General features: G+C 39.4%; 1 protein-coding gene across 1 annotated transcript in view; it reads right to left on the minus strand.

Moving 5' to 3' along the window:
- The window catches only part of tdrd1 (tudor domain containing 1), a 91,041-nt gene that overhangs the window by 17,454 nt on the left and 53,537 nt on the right, over nucleotides 1–20,050 (minus strand). The window contains exons 15-17 of the mRNA XM_087999260.1: nucleotides 17,560–17,814; nucleotides 16,051–16,170; nucleotides 6,320–6,433 (exon numbers count right to left, since the gene is read on the minus strand). Of these exons, the coding sequence (XP_087855386.1) occupies nucleotides 6,320–6,433; nucleotides 16,051–16,170; nucleotides 17,560–17,814 (489 nt within the window). The remainder of the gene's footprint in view (nucleotides 1–6,319; nucleotides 6,434–16,050; nucleotides 16,171–17,559; nucleotides 17,815–20,050) is intronic.

Genomic DNA, 20,050 nt, shown 5'->3' on the forward strand with positions numbered 1-20,050 from the left:
ACTCGAGAACTCTGTGGGAAGCTAGAGAAGTGATTGCTGGGCCTCTTGCTGAGATATTTGTATCATCGATAGTCACAGGTAAGGTGCCGGAAGATTGGAGGTTGGCTAATGTGGTGCCACTGTTTAAGAAGGGTAGTAAGGACAAACCAGGGAACTATAGACCAGTGAGCCTAATGTCGGCGGTGGGCAATTTGTTGGAGGGAATCCTGAGGGACAGGATGTACATGTATTTGGAAAGGCAAAGACTGATTAGGGATAGGCAACATGGCTTTGTGCATGGGAAATCATGTCTCACAAACTTGATTGAGTTTTTGGAAGAAGTAACAAAGAAGATTGATGTGGGCAGAGCAGCAGATGTGATCTAAATGGACTTCTGTAAAGCGTTCGACAAGTTTCCCCATGGGAGACTGATTAGCAAGGTTATATCTCACGGAATACATGGAGAACTAGCCATTTGGATACAGAACTGGCTCAAAGGTAGAAGACAGAGGGTGGTGGTGGAGGGTTGTTTTTCAGACTGGAGACCTGTGATGAGTGGAGTGCCACATGGATCAGTGCTGGGTCCTCTACTTTTTGTCATTTACACAAATGATTTGGATGTGAGCATAAGAGGTAAAATTACTAAGTTTGCAGATGACACCAAAATTGGAGGTGTAGTGGACAGCAAAGAGGGTTACCTCAGATTGCAACAGGATCTTGACCAGACGGCCCAATGGGCTGAGAAGTGGCAGATGGAGTTTAATTCAGATAAATGCGAGGTGCTGCATCTTGGGAAAGCAAATCTTAGCAGGACTTATACACTTAATGGTAAGGTCCTGGGGAGTGCTGCTGAACAAAGAGACCTTGGAGTGGAGGCTCATAGCTCCTTGAAAGTGGAGTCACAGTAGATAGGATAGTGAAGGCGGTGTTTGGTATGATTTCTTTCATTGTTCAGAGTATTGAGTACAGTAGTTGGGAGGTCATGTTGCGGCTGTACTGGACATTGGTTAGGCCACTGTTGGAATACTGCGTACAATTCTGGTCTCTTTCCAAATGGAAAGATGTTGTGAAACTTGAAAGGGTTCAGAAAAGATTTACAAGGATGTTGCCAGGGTTGGAGGATTTGAACTATAGGGAAAGGCTGAAGAGTCTGGGGTTCTTTTCCCTGGAGCGTCGGAGGCTGAGGGATGACCTTTGAGGTTTACAAAATGATGAGGGGCATGGATAGGTTATATTGGCAAAGTTTTTTCCTTGGGTTGGGGAGTCCAGAACTAGAGGGCATAGGTTTAGGGTGAGGGGGAAAGATATAAAAGAGACCTACGAGGCATCTTTTACACACAGAGGGTGGTACGTGTGTGGAATGAGCTGCCAGAGGAAGTGGTGGAGGCTGGTACAATTGCAACATTTAAGAGGCATTTGGATGGGTATATGAATAGGAAGGGTTTGGAGGGATATGGGCCGGGTGCTGGAAGGTGGGACTAGATTGGGTTGGGATACCTGGTCGGCATGGACGGATTGGACCGAAGGGTCTGTTTCCATGCTGTACATCTCTATGACTCTATATGCTTTGATCAATTATTTTATTGTATAGAGAGACACAGTGGGTGCACATAAGATACTTTCGTCAGTGCTAAGTGTCCTGGAAACTGTTTTGAATGGGTAAAAATGAATAGAGTACTGCTTCTGCTCCCAAAATCTCATTATTCTTTCAAATAAACCTTTTTTAGCAAAATGTTTCCAATAGTTCTTGTCAGTTTCTAAATCCTAAGCTTGAGTGTTTTCAGAAAGATCTTCCTTTCACAATTAGCAAAAAAGAGGTATTTTCGAATTAACATATTCAGAACTGTTATTACACACCTCGAGGAAGTGGAACCTGAACCCATAGGTGGCTCAGGGGTCAGCACTGCTGCCTCACAGCACTAAGGGACCTGGGTTCAATTCCAGCCTCAGGCGACTGTGCGGAGTTATCACATTCTCTCATGTTTGCGTGCGTTTCCTTCCACAGTCCAAAGATGTGCAGGTTATGTGAATTGACCATGCTAAACTGCCTAGTGTTCAGGGATGTATAGGTTTGGTGCATTAGTCAGAGGTAAATATAGAGTAGGAGAATGGGTCTGGGTGGGTTACTCTTCGGAGGGTCGGTATGGACTTGTTGGGCTGAAGGGCCCGGTTCCACACTGTAGACATTCTCTATCTATATCCCGTAGGTTTCTGGTTCAGAGATAGGGATGCTACCACAAAGATCAGATTTCCTTAATAGAACACAAAGTAGGTGTGCTGTTTTAAAACTCTAATAGGAATTGTAACAAATAGCATTTAATCTTTCCAGCCACAATGGAACAATTAATTTTAGAGAAGTATTTATCACACCTGTTTACCATATGAAGTTACTACACATTAAATTAGGGAATATTTGCATCTGAATATTTTAACAAGAATCAGCATAAATATATTTTATTGGTTGATTTTGGGTGCTGAGCTTACTGAGTTTAAAAAAAAGGATCTCTGAGATGTGAGCATCAGGGCTTCAAATGGGAATTAAAGCGCTGCCCTCAGGAGTCCCGTTCAATTATGGATAACGGGCAAGCTATAAAGCTGGGACAGCCAATTAGAATGTACAAGATTGAGTAGCTGGCAACTCATAGGAACAGTTGGGACACTGCTAATGTACATAGAGGGTGTCTGAAGATAGAGGTACCTTCTCAAGACTTATAGTTCAAAATTAAAGATAGTTACAGCTACAGCAGAGGCAAGAACATGCTAGTAAAACAGTTTGTAGTGTGGCGGCGAGAAATTGCCGGCTCACCAGTCTCCCCAACCAAATGAAAGCTCACTCAAATTTTTGGAGTTTACAAGGTTGACCATTTCTCAATTGGCTCAGAACAACTGCCTATCCAACCAACTCCAAAAAAGGAATCATCCAAAACAGGAAGCAGTCCAATTTCTGTTATGGTATTTCAGCAAGGTCGCAGATACATTTTTGTGTTTACCTTCATGAATTTATTCTTGCTCTGCTCCTCATCTAGATCTACATGTGGTCTCTCAAACACACACAAAATGCAATGGAGTCATTCTAATTGAACACTAAAAAGTGCAACACAGTGGTTGGCATTGCAGCCTCAGTGCCAGGGGCCCAGGTTCGATTTCACCTTTGGGCAACAGTATGCAGACTGCACATTCTCTCCTTGTCTGCGTAGGTTACCTTGGGTGCTCCTGCTTTCTCCCACAGTCCAAAAACGTGCAGGCTAGGTGGATTAGCCATTGGAAAAGGTGAGTCTGAATGGAATGCTCTTCAGAAGATGGTATGCAATCAATGGCCTAAATGGCCTGCTTCCACACTGTAGGCATTCTCATATCCTCTCCTGATTTCCCTCTTAAGAACACCCCCTACTCTTTACACTGTTCAAGAGATTAATTTGATCCCAGTTGTTTATCTGATACATGATGCTTTTTTTATTCCTGACCAGAACCTCAAAATATTTATTCATCCATGTTCCCTACTCTTATCAGTCTTATTATCTTTCATATAATGACTCTGAACTCTCATGATCACGCCTCCACAAGCCTTCCACTTGCGAAATCTACTCCAATCAACTTTTGAAAGTTCTTGTGTCATGCTATTAACATTTGCACAGGACCAGGGACCCAGGTTCAATTCCACCCTCAAGGTGACTGTGTGTGGAATTCGCACATTCTCCCAGAGTGTGCATAGTTTCCTCCAGGTGCTCTGATTTTGTCTCAAAGTTCAAAGATGTGCAAATTAGGTAGTCTGGCCATGCTAAATTGCCCCCGCTTCCACATTATAAGGATTTTACGATTCTATGAAAATCCACTTTGTTGAATGGCCTTTGAGAGTCTGCCCTGTAAAACGTGAGAATGGACTGGGGGGGTAGAGTAAGGGGAACTGCAGTTAAAGTTGGGCAGGACGGTGAGGTGCGGATAGGTGAACACAGTTAGAGGGTGCGACCTGGGTGGTTGATGAGAGGAATGAATTTGATTGGTAGCTAGAAGGGAGGGCTGTTGAGAGGGATGGAAGGGAGGGGAATGGGCTGGAAAGGGAGTCGAGTGGAAGAGAGGTTATTTGAAATTGGAGAACTCCACGTTGTAGGTTGCCCAGATGGAAGATGAGGTGCTGTTCCTTCAATTTGCAGTCTGATTGATGAGGTGTTGTTCCTTAACAGGCAAACACTTCACAAAAGTAGCTGAATAGAACTTGAAACCCATCCACTCCTCATCTTCCTCTAATGACTGCCACTGTCTTGCCAAAGTGCTGTTGTGTGAGAAATGTGTTATTTGACCACAGAATCCTAACCTTTTCTTATATGTACATTTCCAGAAAGTTCTGACAAATAACCTAGAGTGCGAAACTCAATTAGGATGGATAATAATCAGTCAAGAGGCAGTAAAGTAAACTTCAACACCACAGTTAGGAGAAAGTGCAGGTTTACAAAATTGATTTCCCACCATCAGACTGTTGAAACTGAAGGAACTTTTTCAATGCACTATGTGAAATGAGAATATGGAACTCGCTATGATGTGGACTTAAAGCACAAAGCATGGAATACATTTAAGTGGAGGTTTGGTGTATTAATCAGGAATAAGCAAATTGAGGTTATGTGGGGGCATGGTGGGAAAACATTATATGAAGCATAGAAGCTAGCAAAGATCAGGTGGATCAAATGGCCTGCATCTACACTAAAATGTAATTATATGCTAAAGCCATGCCTATCCTTGATGTGAAATATATTTGGAGCTACATAAAATATAACAATGAGTTTATTATAAAGAAATTCATGCAAAAAAAATCATGGTTGCAGTACAAGTGAGTACAGATTCAAACTACCAGAAGAGGAATTTAGAAGTAACAAGAGGAAACTTTTCACACAAAGCATTATCTGGAAATTAACATCACGATACAGCAGTGCACCAAAAAAAAAGGTGCTATATGCTGCAACGGAATGACAAGTTTTCAGTTTCTTTCTACTAATTCCAATTTGATTCAGAATCTCAGCTCTAACCAGACATACCAATTAATTCTCACAATGATGACACTTTTCTAACTGTTGAGCTGCCAGCAACTGTAACATCCGGAAAAACTCCCCCTCTCATGTGTCTCTTCAGTACAATGTAATTACTGAAGCTGTGCAAATGACAAGTAGCAAAAGGAATAGGTTGTTGACTGACCATTTGATAAAACAATGGCCGGGAATTTGGGGTTAGCAGTGAAGCAAAAATGCTCAACAGAGGCCTCAAAAACAAATAGTTGTTCACAAACTAAATACAAAATACTAAAGATTCTGGAGATCTGAAAGAAAAGAACAAAGTACTTGAGAATTTCAGCAATTCCAGTACTGTCTGTGGCGAGAGAAACAACACTTTGAATTGAATGGATCAAATGACAGCTTTGAAGAGGAATTACCAGAATCAAAATGTTAACCTATCTACAGATGCTGCTAGAACTTGTAAATTTCTCTTTTGATTTTATGGGTTTGACAGTACAGATCCTTTTCTCAACATCCATTTCAAATAGGCATCTTTTACAGGGTATCTGTGGCATCTAGCAACAGGATATCAAGCAAACAAGCTGTTCACCTAAATGCAAAGTAACAGAAGAATACAGTATATAAAAGCATTTAAATCATGGTGTGGAAAGTGAATTACAGATTGGTTCATACATACACAGGCTGAAGAAGAATCAAAAATATCAACAAATCTTCAAAAATATTAAATCTGCTGATGTTAAGTGTTTTTGAGATTTTATGGCTACCAATTTTTCTGGGACAAAAATAGATTTTGAAAAGTACATGTGGATTAGTTTACCATTAAAGCCCAATTATTCCTGGCTGAAGGTTTACCTTAATCATTATCATGAAAGATCACAGGCTGGAAACATGAACGGTTTGTCTCCAGTGAACTACTTGACCAGCTGAGTATTTCTCGTAATTTTCATTTTTATTTCACATTTCCAGCATCTGCTGTATTTTATTTTGGTGTTAATTTTATCTTTGTGAGATGTACTACTAGTCCATGATTTCGAAAAGATTCCACCTACAAAGATTGCAACAGTGCACACTTCAGAGATACAGAATATCACTGACAGCAACTCAGATATTTGCAGTTAACTGTTCACATGTAGAGGCCAGATGTTGCTGTCATTTTGCCAGTGCTATAATCATGACCTTTGATTTCTATATCAACATTCACACATCAATTCAGTAAATACACATTAAGATCAAATACAAAATGTAGAATGACCTACATACATCATTGAAATAAACATCTCAAAAAGGTGCTTCTGTGATCTTTTTGAATATTAATTTAAGGAATCTGTTTAAATTACCTTCAAGTCTTGCACAACAAGCATCACCAACCTCAGGACTGAACATTGAATTGTCTGGTTGAGCTCCACAGTGTTCAGCCAACTCTGCATTCAGCAAATACAATTTCTTCAAATCTGCAGAAGGGGAAAAAAATCTTTGTTTAAATGTTCCTTTCAGAAAATGTAAATGACTGAATTTAAAGGTTAAAACTAAAACTCGAAGACAAATGATACATAATGAACATTAACCATGCAAATGCATGTCGAGTTCAGAAGATGAGTCAGTTCATAAGTGGAAATGGGTAGAAAGCAAAGACCAGCACTTGGACGACCCAACAGCCTAGACTGAATATTTAATGGCAAATATTTCAGATGTAATGGTGAACCCAAAGACTTGTAAGACTGCGACTGTGGATGCAGTTTTGGCTTCCATTCTGCACATCAGAGAAAGAAAGAAAACCATTTTTACTGAAAGGGCTGAACTTGAGTTTGTGACCGATGCAAAGAACATTGTAAAATGACTGCTTTGGCAGGACAGTAGCGCATTACTGGAGAATGCAGAGATCAAAAGCAGTTCAACAGTATTCTTAAAATATTATAAGCACATCGTTAGAACTTAATGATTTTGCTCCCATATATTGAATTTGGTGCAAAAGAAGCTTGGCTGACAACCAGTTCAGGAGGTCTTTTCTCTGGGGTGGGGGAGTCCAGAACTGGAGGGCATAGGTTTCGGGTGACAGGGGAAATATACAAAAGGGACTTAAGGGACAACTTTTTTTTTTACACAGGATGGTGTGTGTGTGGAATGCGCAGCCAGAGGAAGTGGAGGAGGCTGGCACAATTACACCATTTAAAAGGCATCTGGACAGGTATACGAATAGCAAGGATTTAAAGGGATATGGGCGAAGTGCTAGAAAATAGGACTAGAGGATATCTGGTCAGCATGGACAAGTTGGACCAAAGGGTCTGTTTCTGTGCTATACATCTCTATGACTTGAAAACATTTGCTGGACTGTTTACTAATTCAGTGGGGGAAATCCTTGAACTCGAAACAATTAACGTATCAACATGACACTTAGTCACATAACTAAGCACGTGGAAGTTTACACCCTAACTTCATGAAACTTTGTTTTAAAATTCAAACACAAACGTGGTACTCAATATTACACAAACTATCAGTTAATATGTACACTTCAGATTCTCTGCTGTACCCTATGTTTTGCCTCAAAATAAAGCAGGCACAATTTGGGTTACATAGGAAAGGTTGCTATGTGACAAGGGTCTAAAATGATCTAATTTGGCAGCCTTTTAAATAATCCTTATTTAGTCTACTAATGATACAAAAGGATATATTCATAGAAAAGCTTCCCTGAAACCATTTATGTTTTATAATGGATTACAATGTTTCTGATATGGAGCTAACATGATGTACCATTACTACAATGGTATAATCCAATTCAAATTGTGTTTAAACTGTACTCTTCTGTTAAGATGATGACATTTGTACAGTGACAAATTCTGGTTTTTGAGAAATTAGGTAGAATTTCAAATTGAGTAAAAGCTGTAAAGCAGCAAAGATTGATCCTTAGTATTAGGGATTAGAATTATGAGCAAAGAAAAATAGACAATTATGGGCTTTTTGGTGTGACAAGGAGGCTTTTTAATCTTAGAGACATACCTGTTAATAAATGCTAAAGAGGTTAATTCATATACACAAACATTTTCATCAAGAGTTGCTTGGTAATACTGTTACAAACCATGGCTCTGTTAGCACATACTCAAGTACAGAAATTAATTAGACAACTCAGTCATAGAGATGAACAGCATGGACCCAGACCATTCAGTCCAACTCATCCATGCTTACCAGATATCCCAACCTAAACTATTTGCCAGCACTTGGCTCATATCCCTCTAAACTCTTCCAATTCATATACCCATCCAGATGCCTTTTAAATGTTGTAATTGTAGCAGCCTCCACCACTTCCTCTGGCAGCTCATTCCATACTCACACCACCCTGTGCGTGAAAAAGTTGCCCATTAGCACCTTTTTATATCTTTCCCACTCACCCAAAAGCTATGTCCTGTAATTCTGGACTCCCCCACTCCAGAGAAAATACTTTGTCAATCTTGCAGCAAAGTGCATAAACTCACACTTTCACACATTCCATCTGCAAATTTTCTCCCCACTGTCCTAGCCTGTCGAAGGCCTTTTGCAGCATCCATTCTTCCTCAATACTACCTACCTACCAATTATCTTTGTGTCATCTGCAGACTTAGCAACAAGGCCCTCAGCTCCTTTGTCCAGATTGAGAGTAATTTGTGGTCCCAAAACTGACCCCTGTGGAACTCCACGAGTCACCAGCTGCCTTCTGCCAATCAGCCAATCCTCTATCTGTGCCAGTACCATACCCCTAACTCCATGTGTTCTTATCTTATGTAGTAGTCTCTTGTGTGGCACCTTATCAAAAGCCTTTTGGAAATCTGAATAGATCATTACACTGACTCTCCTCTGTCCAACTTGCTTATTACCTCCTCCAAGAATTCCAACAGATTTGTCAGACATAACCTCCTCTTGACAAAGCCATGTTGACTCAACGTATTTTACACTGCACTTCCATGTGCTCTACAATCTCATTCTTAATAATGGACTCCAAAATCTTACCAACTGAGGAGTTAAGATTAGATTAGATTCCCTACAGTATGGAAACAGGCCCTTCGGCCCAACCATTCCACACCGACCCTCTGCAGAGTAACCCACCCAGACCCATTTTCCTCTGACTAATGCACCTAATACTATTGGCAATTTCGCATGGCCAATTCACCTAACCTGCACATCTTTGGACTGTGGGAGGAAACCGGAGCAAATCACGCAGAGACGGGGAGAACGTGCAAACTCCACACAGTCGCCCGAGGCTGGAATCGAACCTGGGACCTTGGTGTTGTGAGGCAGCAGTGCTAACCACTGAGCCACTCACCGAGCTTTCTCCCCCACATAAGATGATAGCTTAGAAAGGCAAGTCAGCCATCTGTTTTGCTACCTGCTGCTCAGATACTGAATTGGCTTGGATTCTCACACCATAGGAAACAAATAACTGCCAGGATTTCCTATTTTGCTGTGTAAGCAGCATAATTGATTAGAACTCTGCAAGTATCTATATTGTTAATGTCATATTCTAGTTCTACTTTCAGTGGGGCACTGAAGATGGAAATTTCATGATCCAAATAAGACTACAAAGAAATTTTAGGTAATGCTGAAGGTGAAACCAAAAGTCCTTCTTACTGGAATGGTGAATATAAAGAATAAATTTTCATTTGGGCTCTAAATCAAATTAATGTGAACAACAGGGTAAACGTTTAAACTCACACTGAAAAGTGGTGGCCAGACTAACTTTGAAGAACAAAATATATGCACCACTTTTGACAGGAAATGAATTCTTGATGGAATACAATTTCCAAATATTTTGAATGGAGCATATTACCTCAAACTAAACACAATTGGATTCGAAAAGACTAAAATATCCATATCATGAACTCAATTCGATTTTAAAATCATCCTAAAGTCCAAAATGCTTGTCAATTGCATGATACGATTACAGTAAGAGAGCACTGAAAAGGAAGATTTTCCATTTCATATTAACCTCCTTTATTGAACATATACTGGAAACTTATTACAGAGGTAAATTTCACAGAGCCCGAGTCGCTCACTGTGACTTCAAAGGAATATGAGCAGATATCCAGGGACATGATGCAAATTGCCGTAATCTACAGGCAGAAATTCATGCTGAATGGTAGCATGAAACAAGCAGAATCAATAGTCTTACACGTCTCTGACAGTTTCATGGAAGTTATCAAACTGTGTATACAACTGACAACTAACTTGCTGTGATCTAATAACCCACTTGACACTGAGAAATTTCTAGTCAAACGTTATTCCAGAATTTCCACCAACCTTTTAAAAGTTTGTGGCAGGTCATCAGGAAAGTTAAAGAAGTTCTCCCCAAAGAGAGTCAATCCAAAAATCAATAACTTGCAGAAGGTATGACATGAGATTTGGAAATAATTATTGATAACAAAATGTAAGAAGAAATTCTTTGTTCGAAGTATTGAGATCAAATCTAATTAGTTTGTGAGAGCTAACAAGAGATTACCAATTCAATTTAGTCAAGTCCCAATTACCAGGCTTGTCTCTCAAATTTCACAGCTCTCAATTGCCATCATGAACATTCAATTTAGTTTTCTGCATGAAGATCAGACATTGGTGAAAACGTCATTAGAATTAATGCTTTGAAGCCTTTTTAGGTGATGGATGCTCCCTGATGAGCAACGCATCTCAACAAATGCATTGTCTGAGTGCCTTAATCTCCTGGGCATAATATGAAATTGTTTATCATTCAGCATCAGGTCGTAACATCATTACTAGTAACATGGAATGCATGCCTTTCTACATGCACCTCAATATTAAATTGCTAAACCCTTGATACATGTACTTCCAGAAAACCTCCTTGAGTCTTCTTCACTAGCTATAGAATATACTTTTGCCTTCTCTGCAGGGTAAAGATCAATACAGGATAGCTTGAAATTAGCTAGCTGTTATTCTGCTCTTGATATCCAAATCCTGTTAGACTTGGTCATAATTCAGCAAGAGACAAAGCAGCATGAAATCTGTCCTCCAGTCAATATATGACTCTCTTCAAGTATTCCCTGAACAATGTATGGATGAGTTTTCCACTCAGGTACATCTGCAGACAGGTTATGTTGCGTCAAGGGTGGAAGCTTGACAACCAAACATATATGGATACACAGGACTGTAATCCAGCAAAGGTAGCAAGGAGAAGTCAACTTTTAGTGCTGCTCAATCTCACACCTAACAACTCTCCCTATACCAAGGTCTAGAAATGTTCCACTGTTAGCCATATCTACTGTCAAAAGTATACCCATTCTTCCTTTGACCCAATTACTCCTGGGTCTCCATCAGCTGTGGGGATTTAGACTGTCCTATTATAGCTTAAATCCTGGTTCTTATTGAATTCAGCAAATTACTGAGGTTCTGCCATGCAGTGTCAACTACAATTCCATATATATGGCTAGGGAACTATGCAGGATTCTTGATTCCCTGATATCGTCCAATCCAGAGGAGAATCTGTGGTTGCAAGTCTGTGAGGGACAGTAAAAAGCACATCTTTATTTTCTGGAAAAGAACACTTGCAATTTTAAGTTAAGTGGTCAGGTGGCCAAACTAACTTCAGTTTATTTCAAAGCAAAATTTGCATTTCATGCATTAGCACTAAATTCTGAACTATATAGCCACAGCCCACCTTGAGCATATATTCCTTGCTAACTACAAAATTCCATTTGTTTCTTAACCTCTTGGATACAGTTTTCTTGTTTGTTCTTGTCTGGTTTATTTTCTGTCTATATTGCCAAGAATGGGAGAACAGTTTTCCTTGCCACAATTCCCATAAACTGAAAGATTGTAGATTTTCTTTTGGTTTATATTCTTGTCCTGAGAATAATGACAAATTCCCTTTACCTGGAAATACGTAGTACAATATTTTCCAGACGTGAGTCAACCAGAACACATGCATTCTTCACCTCACTTCTTCAATGCTTTTCTAAATGATCTCAACTCCACAAGCGCCAACTCACCTACTCATGTTGTGGAGATTGAATTAGAAGTGCATATATGTATACAGCAGGCTGAGAGTCTGTTACAGGGGTGAGACCTGACTGAAGCACTTCAAAGGTTCAAACAAACCATGTTGAATAGATCGGCAAAAGTGAGGACTGCAGATGCTGGAAATCAGAGTCCAGATACTTAATTCAGAGCTGCTCAGACCGAGAGTCGACATTAGGCACGTAAAGAGATATCATGCTGATATAGGCAAAGTAGAACATTATTTAACATTAGAGATAATTTCTGCAAATGGGAAGAAACACAGTAGGATCTTGATTAACGTTACAATGGAAATGCTTATCCCAATCAGGCAGTGGACTCGCCTTTTAATGAGACATAGATACTCTGTCATTTGGCATATCATATGACTTGAAATAAAATAAAGAAACGGAAATGTGTTGCTGGAAAAGCGCAGCAGGTCAGGCAGCATCTAGGGAACAGGAGAATCGACGTTTCGGGCATTAGCCCTTCTTCAGGAAAGGGCTGAAGAAATGCCCTGAAGAAGGGCTAATGCCCGAAACGTCGATTCTCCTGTTCCCTAGATGCTGCCTGACCTGCTGCGCTTTTCCAGCAACACATTTCCATCTCTGATCTTCAGCATCTGCAGACCTCACTTTCTCCTCATAAAATAAAGAAACCCAATCTCAAGCTATTGCATTACTTGGACTTCTAAAAGCATTTGTATCAAATGTCACTGACAGCACTATAATGGCAGATCAAGCTCAGAAGGGCACATTTGCCAGACTGGACTTCCTACAAGTCATCAGGGAACCAAAAGACCCTCACCAAGCTACCTGTCACAGACGTACCAGTCCATGGCAGTATTGTATGCCCCCTAAAGAGGAAGTCATTATTCCACTGAAGATAGCATTGTTAACTAGAATATATAGGTATTCCCCCATTTTTCCTAAGTTCGCTTTATGCCACTTCACTTGTACAAAAGACCTACCTAACCTAAAGAAATCCAAAGAGGATTTCCACTTTTACAAGAAAAGTAATTGCTTCTTCACTTTACGCCATTTCGGCTTACGAAAGATTTCACAGGAACACTCTACTTTTGGACAGCAGGGGGAACATATATTTAGAAAAGGTCTAACAGCTCAAAATTGGGCATCCATGAGTTGGTGATGGATATCAGAAGCATCATTACATTCAATCACAATCTATAAACACATAGCTTGGCATACCCTTCACTCTAGCTTGAGCAACCCTGGTCTCATGAGGAATGCAGGACAACACATTAGGAGCAGAAACAGGCAACAAAAAAACTAAAAGCAAAATGCTTCAGATGCTGGAAATCTGAAATGCTGGAAATATTCAGCATTCATGCAGCATTTATGGAGAGAAACTTATTTTAAATTTCATGCCAATTAACTTTCACCAGCAATAGGTTTTCAGCCAACAGGCTGTGGAAAAAAAAAGAGAAAATCTGTGATAAGATGAAGGGCAGGTCTGTTTAAATGACAAAAAAAGTTTTCATAAGAGATCAGTAAGAGGTAGGGTCAACAAATGATGTTTAAATGAGATACAAAATACTAGAAAGCAACTGTCTAACATGCAACATAAATAGAAAGAAAGAAACTGATTCAACGGAGTAAGATTGAATCAGCAATGATAAAAAAAAATGGAGGTTCTGATTTTAAATTTTGAACTCAATGTAGAAACTGGAGTGCTGAGCTGAAAGATAATTAGATTTTTATTGTCACGTGTACTCAAGTAGATGTATACGAGTACATTACAGTGAAAAAGTGTTCAAAGTCACCATTTTCCGACATCATCTTGGTTACAAAACCAGAATTTTGACAAAACAGGAAAGAAAGCCAAAAGATATGAAAAACATCCAGATCTTAAAGCCCAAGTCTTATGTCCATAAAAGGTGCTTGGAACTACCGATGCAGGCACCTTGATCTTGCACTGAAACATCAATGCAGGACAAGGACTTAATATAAGAATGGCAGCCAGGTGAAGAGTTGAAATGATAATTAACAGGAACTCAGGGTCAGGCTTGCAGAGTGAACTAATACATGTCAGAACATGGTCATCCAGTCTATGCTTGTTCTCCCAGGGAGACCACAATATGAACAGCAAAGACAAAAGGACATGAAAATTGCTGTTTCCCTCAAAAGAAGTGGTGTTCAAGGGCTTGGATAGTGAGAATGAAGGATGTTAAAAGACCACATTCTATCCTTTTAATACCACCAATTTAAAACTTCCAAATCCTTCCATGACTTTGCCTCTCCATACTCCCAACTTCCTTAAATCCTCTATGCTCATTCCCCTCACCTAATGATTGGCAGCAAGGTCTTCATTTATACATGCCACATGCTGTGAATTTCCATCCTTTACCCTCTCCCTTCTCCCACCATTAAGAGTTTCTTAAACCACCTCTATGATAACGCATTCTAAGATCTCCTCCTTTGGCTTTATGTCAACATCTGTCTGATTACACTCCTGTGAAACACCTTGTTACAGCTTCCCATGTTGGACAACTAAGAGTGTGAAGAGAGATCTAGCTCAGAGTATTGACAAACATATTATGAATTCTGCCAGGAACTGAACAAAAGACCAACCGCAGAAATCAGTATTTAAAGGAACAAAATGCCCAGTTAATATATATATATATTTTCAAAAGCAGTCCACATATTGGGAGGTCTGAAGTAATAAGGTAAGGAGAAACTGCTTATATCCACATGCAATTAATACACTAAGTTTATTCCCTTGAATCCCAAATGCTCAGAGTATGTTTTGCCACTGGCAATAAACTTAACTAGTAGGAGATAGTAGCTGTTATCCCCAAACCAAATTCATACTCAACAAATGGAGGATCCGAAGCAATTTCTGATTTTTGTTTTCAAATTCACACTGAAATCTATCCCATTATTTAACGAACTGCTCTGCTGGAATCAATACTTTAGGCGAGCCAATTGTATACATTCTGGCTAATTCCAAGAAATGTTGTTTAACTTAACTTCAAAGCAGTGATGCTAGAAATTCAGAAATATTGTTGTAACATATTGTAGACTGTACTAATGCTCTGTAAACTGAGGCCTGTTATTCCAGGAGACATCACAAAAGTTGAAGTTTTTATCAAGAACTCCAAGTTCCCCAATATCCTGACTTCCAAACCCATATTGATAGACTGCACAGACCAGATTTTTGTAGTGAATAAGAATCACTATTCATTAGAAGTAATTAGACTCCAGTTGAACAGTTATAAACCATCAGCATGTACTACTAATTAAACTCCAATCCCTTTATAAGTGCCCTTTAGGCACAGACAAAAACAAGCTGGGTACAGTAGGCTATGGACAATGGGGTAAATTTGGAAAGACATTTCAATAGTCTTTGCTTCCAGGTTCTGTTGTTGAGAAGATCCTAAGAAGATCTCCAATATCTGCAGTACTCACTTTTGCCCAACACACCCCTTCGGTCATCTTTCTTCAGATGCTTCCAATGGTGGGCACGAGACTCAAGGTGGCCAGTTCATGCATGGAAACTCTGATTAATCAATTTACAACTATTTTTCTTCAGGTTTATGGACAAAAAAAAACATTTCTAAGTTAGGGGAAGAACTGAACACCTCTCTCTCTTGCATTCTGTAACTTGTTTCCAGCTCCACGCTGAATGTTCAAGAACCAGTCTTACATTTGTTGGCGGGTGAAAGGTCTATCATCAAAAACACGTCACATGTTCATATACCAATCACCAACTTCTTACCAACAAAAGCTGCATCTGTACACCCTTCCAGCTCCAAGTCACCTGCACCTCATTCAAGCAATTGATTACACTGGCAATGGGTGTCAAATTACTTGCTTTCAAAACATACAACCACCCTTACAATCAATAATTTTAAAACAGCATGTTCTCATTTCAGCCCATATATTTCTTTTCTAAACAAAAACATAAAATAAAAAAAACGATCTTTGCAATTAGCTCTGAACTCCTTTTTGCTACAGGGGACCGAAAGGTTTATGGATGAAGCTTCAAAACTGAAATTCTAATACAACTTCTCATTTGATAAATGTGCAGCATAACATAAATATGTTAAGCATCTGCCAGTTACAGTATGCTTTATTACCTGGAGATCCAATAATGTGAACAAATAAAATGCCAGGATTTATCACTTCTTTCACCTTAACAGGCACAACGCTGTTCAAAGGCAGCTCCACAGTCTTCCAAAGCTTTGCATATACATTTTCTTGTGGAAACAAAAAAAACACAAACATTAAAAACACTACAAATGAGCCAAAACAAATGATTATCAGGTAACTGAATATCTTCATGCCAAACTCAATCTTTGTAAATTATAAATTCTTTCATGTTGCAAGTGGAGGGATATGGGCCGGGTGCTGGCAGGTGGGACTAGATTGGGTTGGGATATCTGGTCGGCATGGACGGGTTGGATCGAAGGGTCTGTTTCCATGCTGTACATCTCTATGACTCTATAAGTGATTTAAAAAATGACTAAGAAAAATAACTTTAAAATCAGTAACCGTGAACTGAATTATTTCTTTGGATTCTACTCCAAACTGTCTTTTTTTTTTGTTGGAAATGTCTTACATAAATACAACATTTTGATAGCAACTTTCCAACCGTCAAGCCATTTGAAAGTGCTTTGAAGATAATGAAGTGCTATGTAATGGAGTCATTGTTGCAACATGGGAAATGTGACAGTCTATTTTTACATACCAAACTCCGCCAAAACAGAAATCTGTCATATTACTTAAAGGATTAATTTTAGCCAGGACATCTAACAGAACTCCGTTACCTTTCTTCTTCCGGTGTCCAAGAAACTTCTTTGTTCACCAGAGATGGCAAGGGACTTTGTTCAACACCTCATCTGAAAGAGGAGATCTCCAACATGCACCTCCTCAGGACTGGAGTGAGTCTACAGTGCGCTCAATTCTCTCTAATCTGTCTGACTCAGTGTCAAGAATACTACCATCCCATACACAAGAATAAATACTTAAGGACTTGCAAGAGAGCTCTCAGACGGATTCCATACCAACACAGCATAACCTACTGCTCCCATTTGATCGGATTCACAAGATTTAATTTACAACTATATATTCTGACTACAGGATATTCTCACAGACGAAAGGATGGTTACACACTGAATACAAGAACAAAGGGCCGGAGCAAAACTGATTGTGTAGAAACCTTTCTGCTAACCTCATATTTTCCAATTAAGGCCAAGATCATTAAAGTGATGATGACACAACATTGTCTCACAAAAAAATCACAAGGCCTCATATTCATTAAGTGGCTTATTAAACTTGATACATTTACTCTTTGCAAAGTCTGCTTGATAATTCTTATATTTTCACAATGCTGTTAAAATTGTGCACATCCTTGCTAAATGCTGTATATAGACACATTAGTAGTTCAATTAGTAACTGCAGAGTTATGGCTACTATCGAAACAAATAGTAAAATGTAACCTTTTTTAAATAACAAAATTTGAATAGACAAATTGCACTGTCACAAACATGCAAAAACAAATATCTAAACATGAACAACATGCCTAACAAGATTTATCAGAAAAGTTAAAGCCAAGAACAAATTCCACATACAAAAATAAGACTTACGCCCCACATATGCTGCAGTTTTGCTGCTTTCCAAGTTATAAATTATTTGTTCTTCCACTATTTTAACTGCCAATCCTTCAGCAGTTAACTTTTCATTGATACTGATTGCTGAATTTTCAGTCTCATCTTTCAGTTCCACAAAGAGTATGTTGTCCTTCTTCTGAACAGTTCTGGACTTCAGAAGCTTATTCATCACCAGGCTTTTCATCCTCACTACTGCATTCAAAGACCAAGTATCAGATACAGGTTTCACACCTATAGAAAGAGGCTAAAATGTAATACTGTCTGACAAATTAAGATTACTGCCATGCTGACAAATTACTTATGCTGGGGAGGTGCCAGTTTTGGACTGGAGTTGACAAAGTTAAAACCACACACCACCACATTATAGTCCAAAAGGTTGATTTGAAATCACAAGCTTTTAGAATGCTGCTCCTTCATCAGGTGAAGAGCTTGGACCATAACCAGGTGTCATGTCACTTTTGACAAATGTTTCAGCATGCAAACATTCACAGATTAAGTTCTTCATCCGGAAAAGCCGGCAACAGGATGTCAGACACTTTTTATCAGGGAAGATTGCATAGACAAAGTCAAGCTATAATATTACTGTGAATTGTAGTGGACTAGCACAACTGATCATTAAAATATCTCCAAATTAGAAACAAGGCTAACCAAAAAACATCGACTTTATAGTTAGTCATTAGAAAGCTTAATGATTGCTCAGCAAATGAAACAAAAGATCTTTACTCGAGGCAAAATTAACTATAGAGCAAATGTTATGCAGATTTAATTAATTTTTTTTCCACATCAAATGCATCAGGAGAGGCAGTTATTTGTTGCTCAAAGTAGGTATATTCCCCCATCCTGTTTTCAAGTTTAGAAACAGAACACCTCATATATAAGAATTAAATAAAATTTGATTGCATCCTGTTTTTCAGAACAAATCTAGCATGGTCAACAAAACTAGCAGCAGCTATTGAGCAGTTTTTCACCTCCAGAGTCAGAGTGATACAGCATGCAAACAGAACCTTTCGCCCAAGTCATCTAAGTCAACCACGCTTGCCAAACAAAACTAGTCCCATTTGCCTGATTTTGGCCATCATCCCTCTAAGCCTTTCCTATTCACATACCTGTCCAAATGTCTTTTAAATGTCGTAATTGCACTCACCTCTACTAGTCCCTCTGACACCTCACTCCATATATGCACCACCCTCTGTGAAATGGTTGCTCAAGACCCCTGCTTTGCTTTATTCCACCCCCCTCTTTTTTCCTCCGATTTCTTTTCTCTCATTTTTCTTCTTGGGGATGCCCTGAACTCCCAGCCTCAGCACAGACAGACTCTTGGCCTCAATGTGGACCCGGCATGGTGGTCTATAAGTAGCACATGGCACTTCGGCTGGCACTCCTTTAGCCCAGCAAAGCTTCAGAACAGACTTGCAGCCTTGAGGTGATGCCAAAGCAGTGTGAACTGAAGGTTAGGCACCAGCTTGGATTGGGTGGGAAGGACTGCTGTTCTGAACTTATTTCTTTGATCTGCCAAGCTGGACTTTTTATTTCTTTATTTAAATCTTTCTCCTCTCGTCTTAAACCTACGCCCACTAGTTTTGGACTCCGCAACCCTGGGGAAGACATCCTGGCTACTCACCTTATCTACGCCCCTCATGATTTTATAAACCTCTATAAAGTTACACCTCAGCCTCCTACACTCTAGGGAGAAAAATCCCAGACTATCCAGCCTCTCCTTATAACTCAAACGCTCCAGTCCTGGCAACATCCTCGTAAATCTTGATTGTACCCTTCCCAGTTTAATAATATCCACCCTATAGCAGTGTGACCAGAAGTGTACACAGTACCCCAAGTGTCTTACCAAGGTCTTGTTCAGCCATAACATGACATCCCAACTTCTGTACTCAGTGCTCTGAGGGAGGAGGACAAGTGTGCCAAACATAATCTTCACCATCACTTGAAAAAGTGTGATACCACTTCCAAGGAACTACACTCCTCTGTCTCTGTTCAACAACAGTCCCCAGGGCCTTACCATTAGCTGTCCTGCCTTAGTTTGTCTTAGCAAAAGGCACACCTTGCATTTATCTAAAACGAACTCCATCTGCAATTCCTCATCCACTAGCCTAGTTAAGCTAAATCCTGTTGTATTCTTGGATAAATAACCTTCTTCATTGATGCCATAAACTTAGTAACCAAACCTCCCATATTCATTAGAGGATTTTTTTTAAACCCAGACTGTAGCATGTGGAATTAACTGTCTAAAAAGAATGGTATAGATAGGAATCCTCAAAATATTTTGGAAGTATTTAGGTGAGCACTTGAAATGGTACAGTTTATAAGAATATTAGTTTATAAGGAAAATAAGACATCTAAAATCTTCATACTCCTTTCCCAACGTGAATATTACTAATGGATGCGAAGTGTGACTATTTCCTTCAACATATCTCCTGTATCAGGCACTGAAGAAAATGGAGATGAAAACCAA

This window comes from Chiloscyllium plagiosum, unplaced genomic scaffold (assembly GCF_037043375.1).
Source record: "Chiloscyllium plagiosum isolate Xiang-an unplaced genomic scaffold, Cpla_swu_hap1 HiC_scaffold_22, whole genome shotgun sequence".
NCBI classification, from domain to species: Eukaryota; Metazoa; Chordata; class Chondrichthyes; order Orectolobiformes; family Hemiscylliidae; genus Chiloscyllium; species Chiloscyllium plagiosum.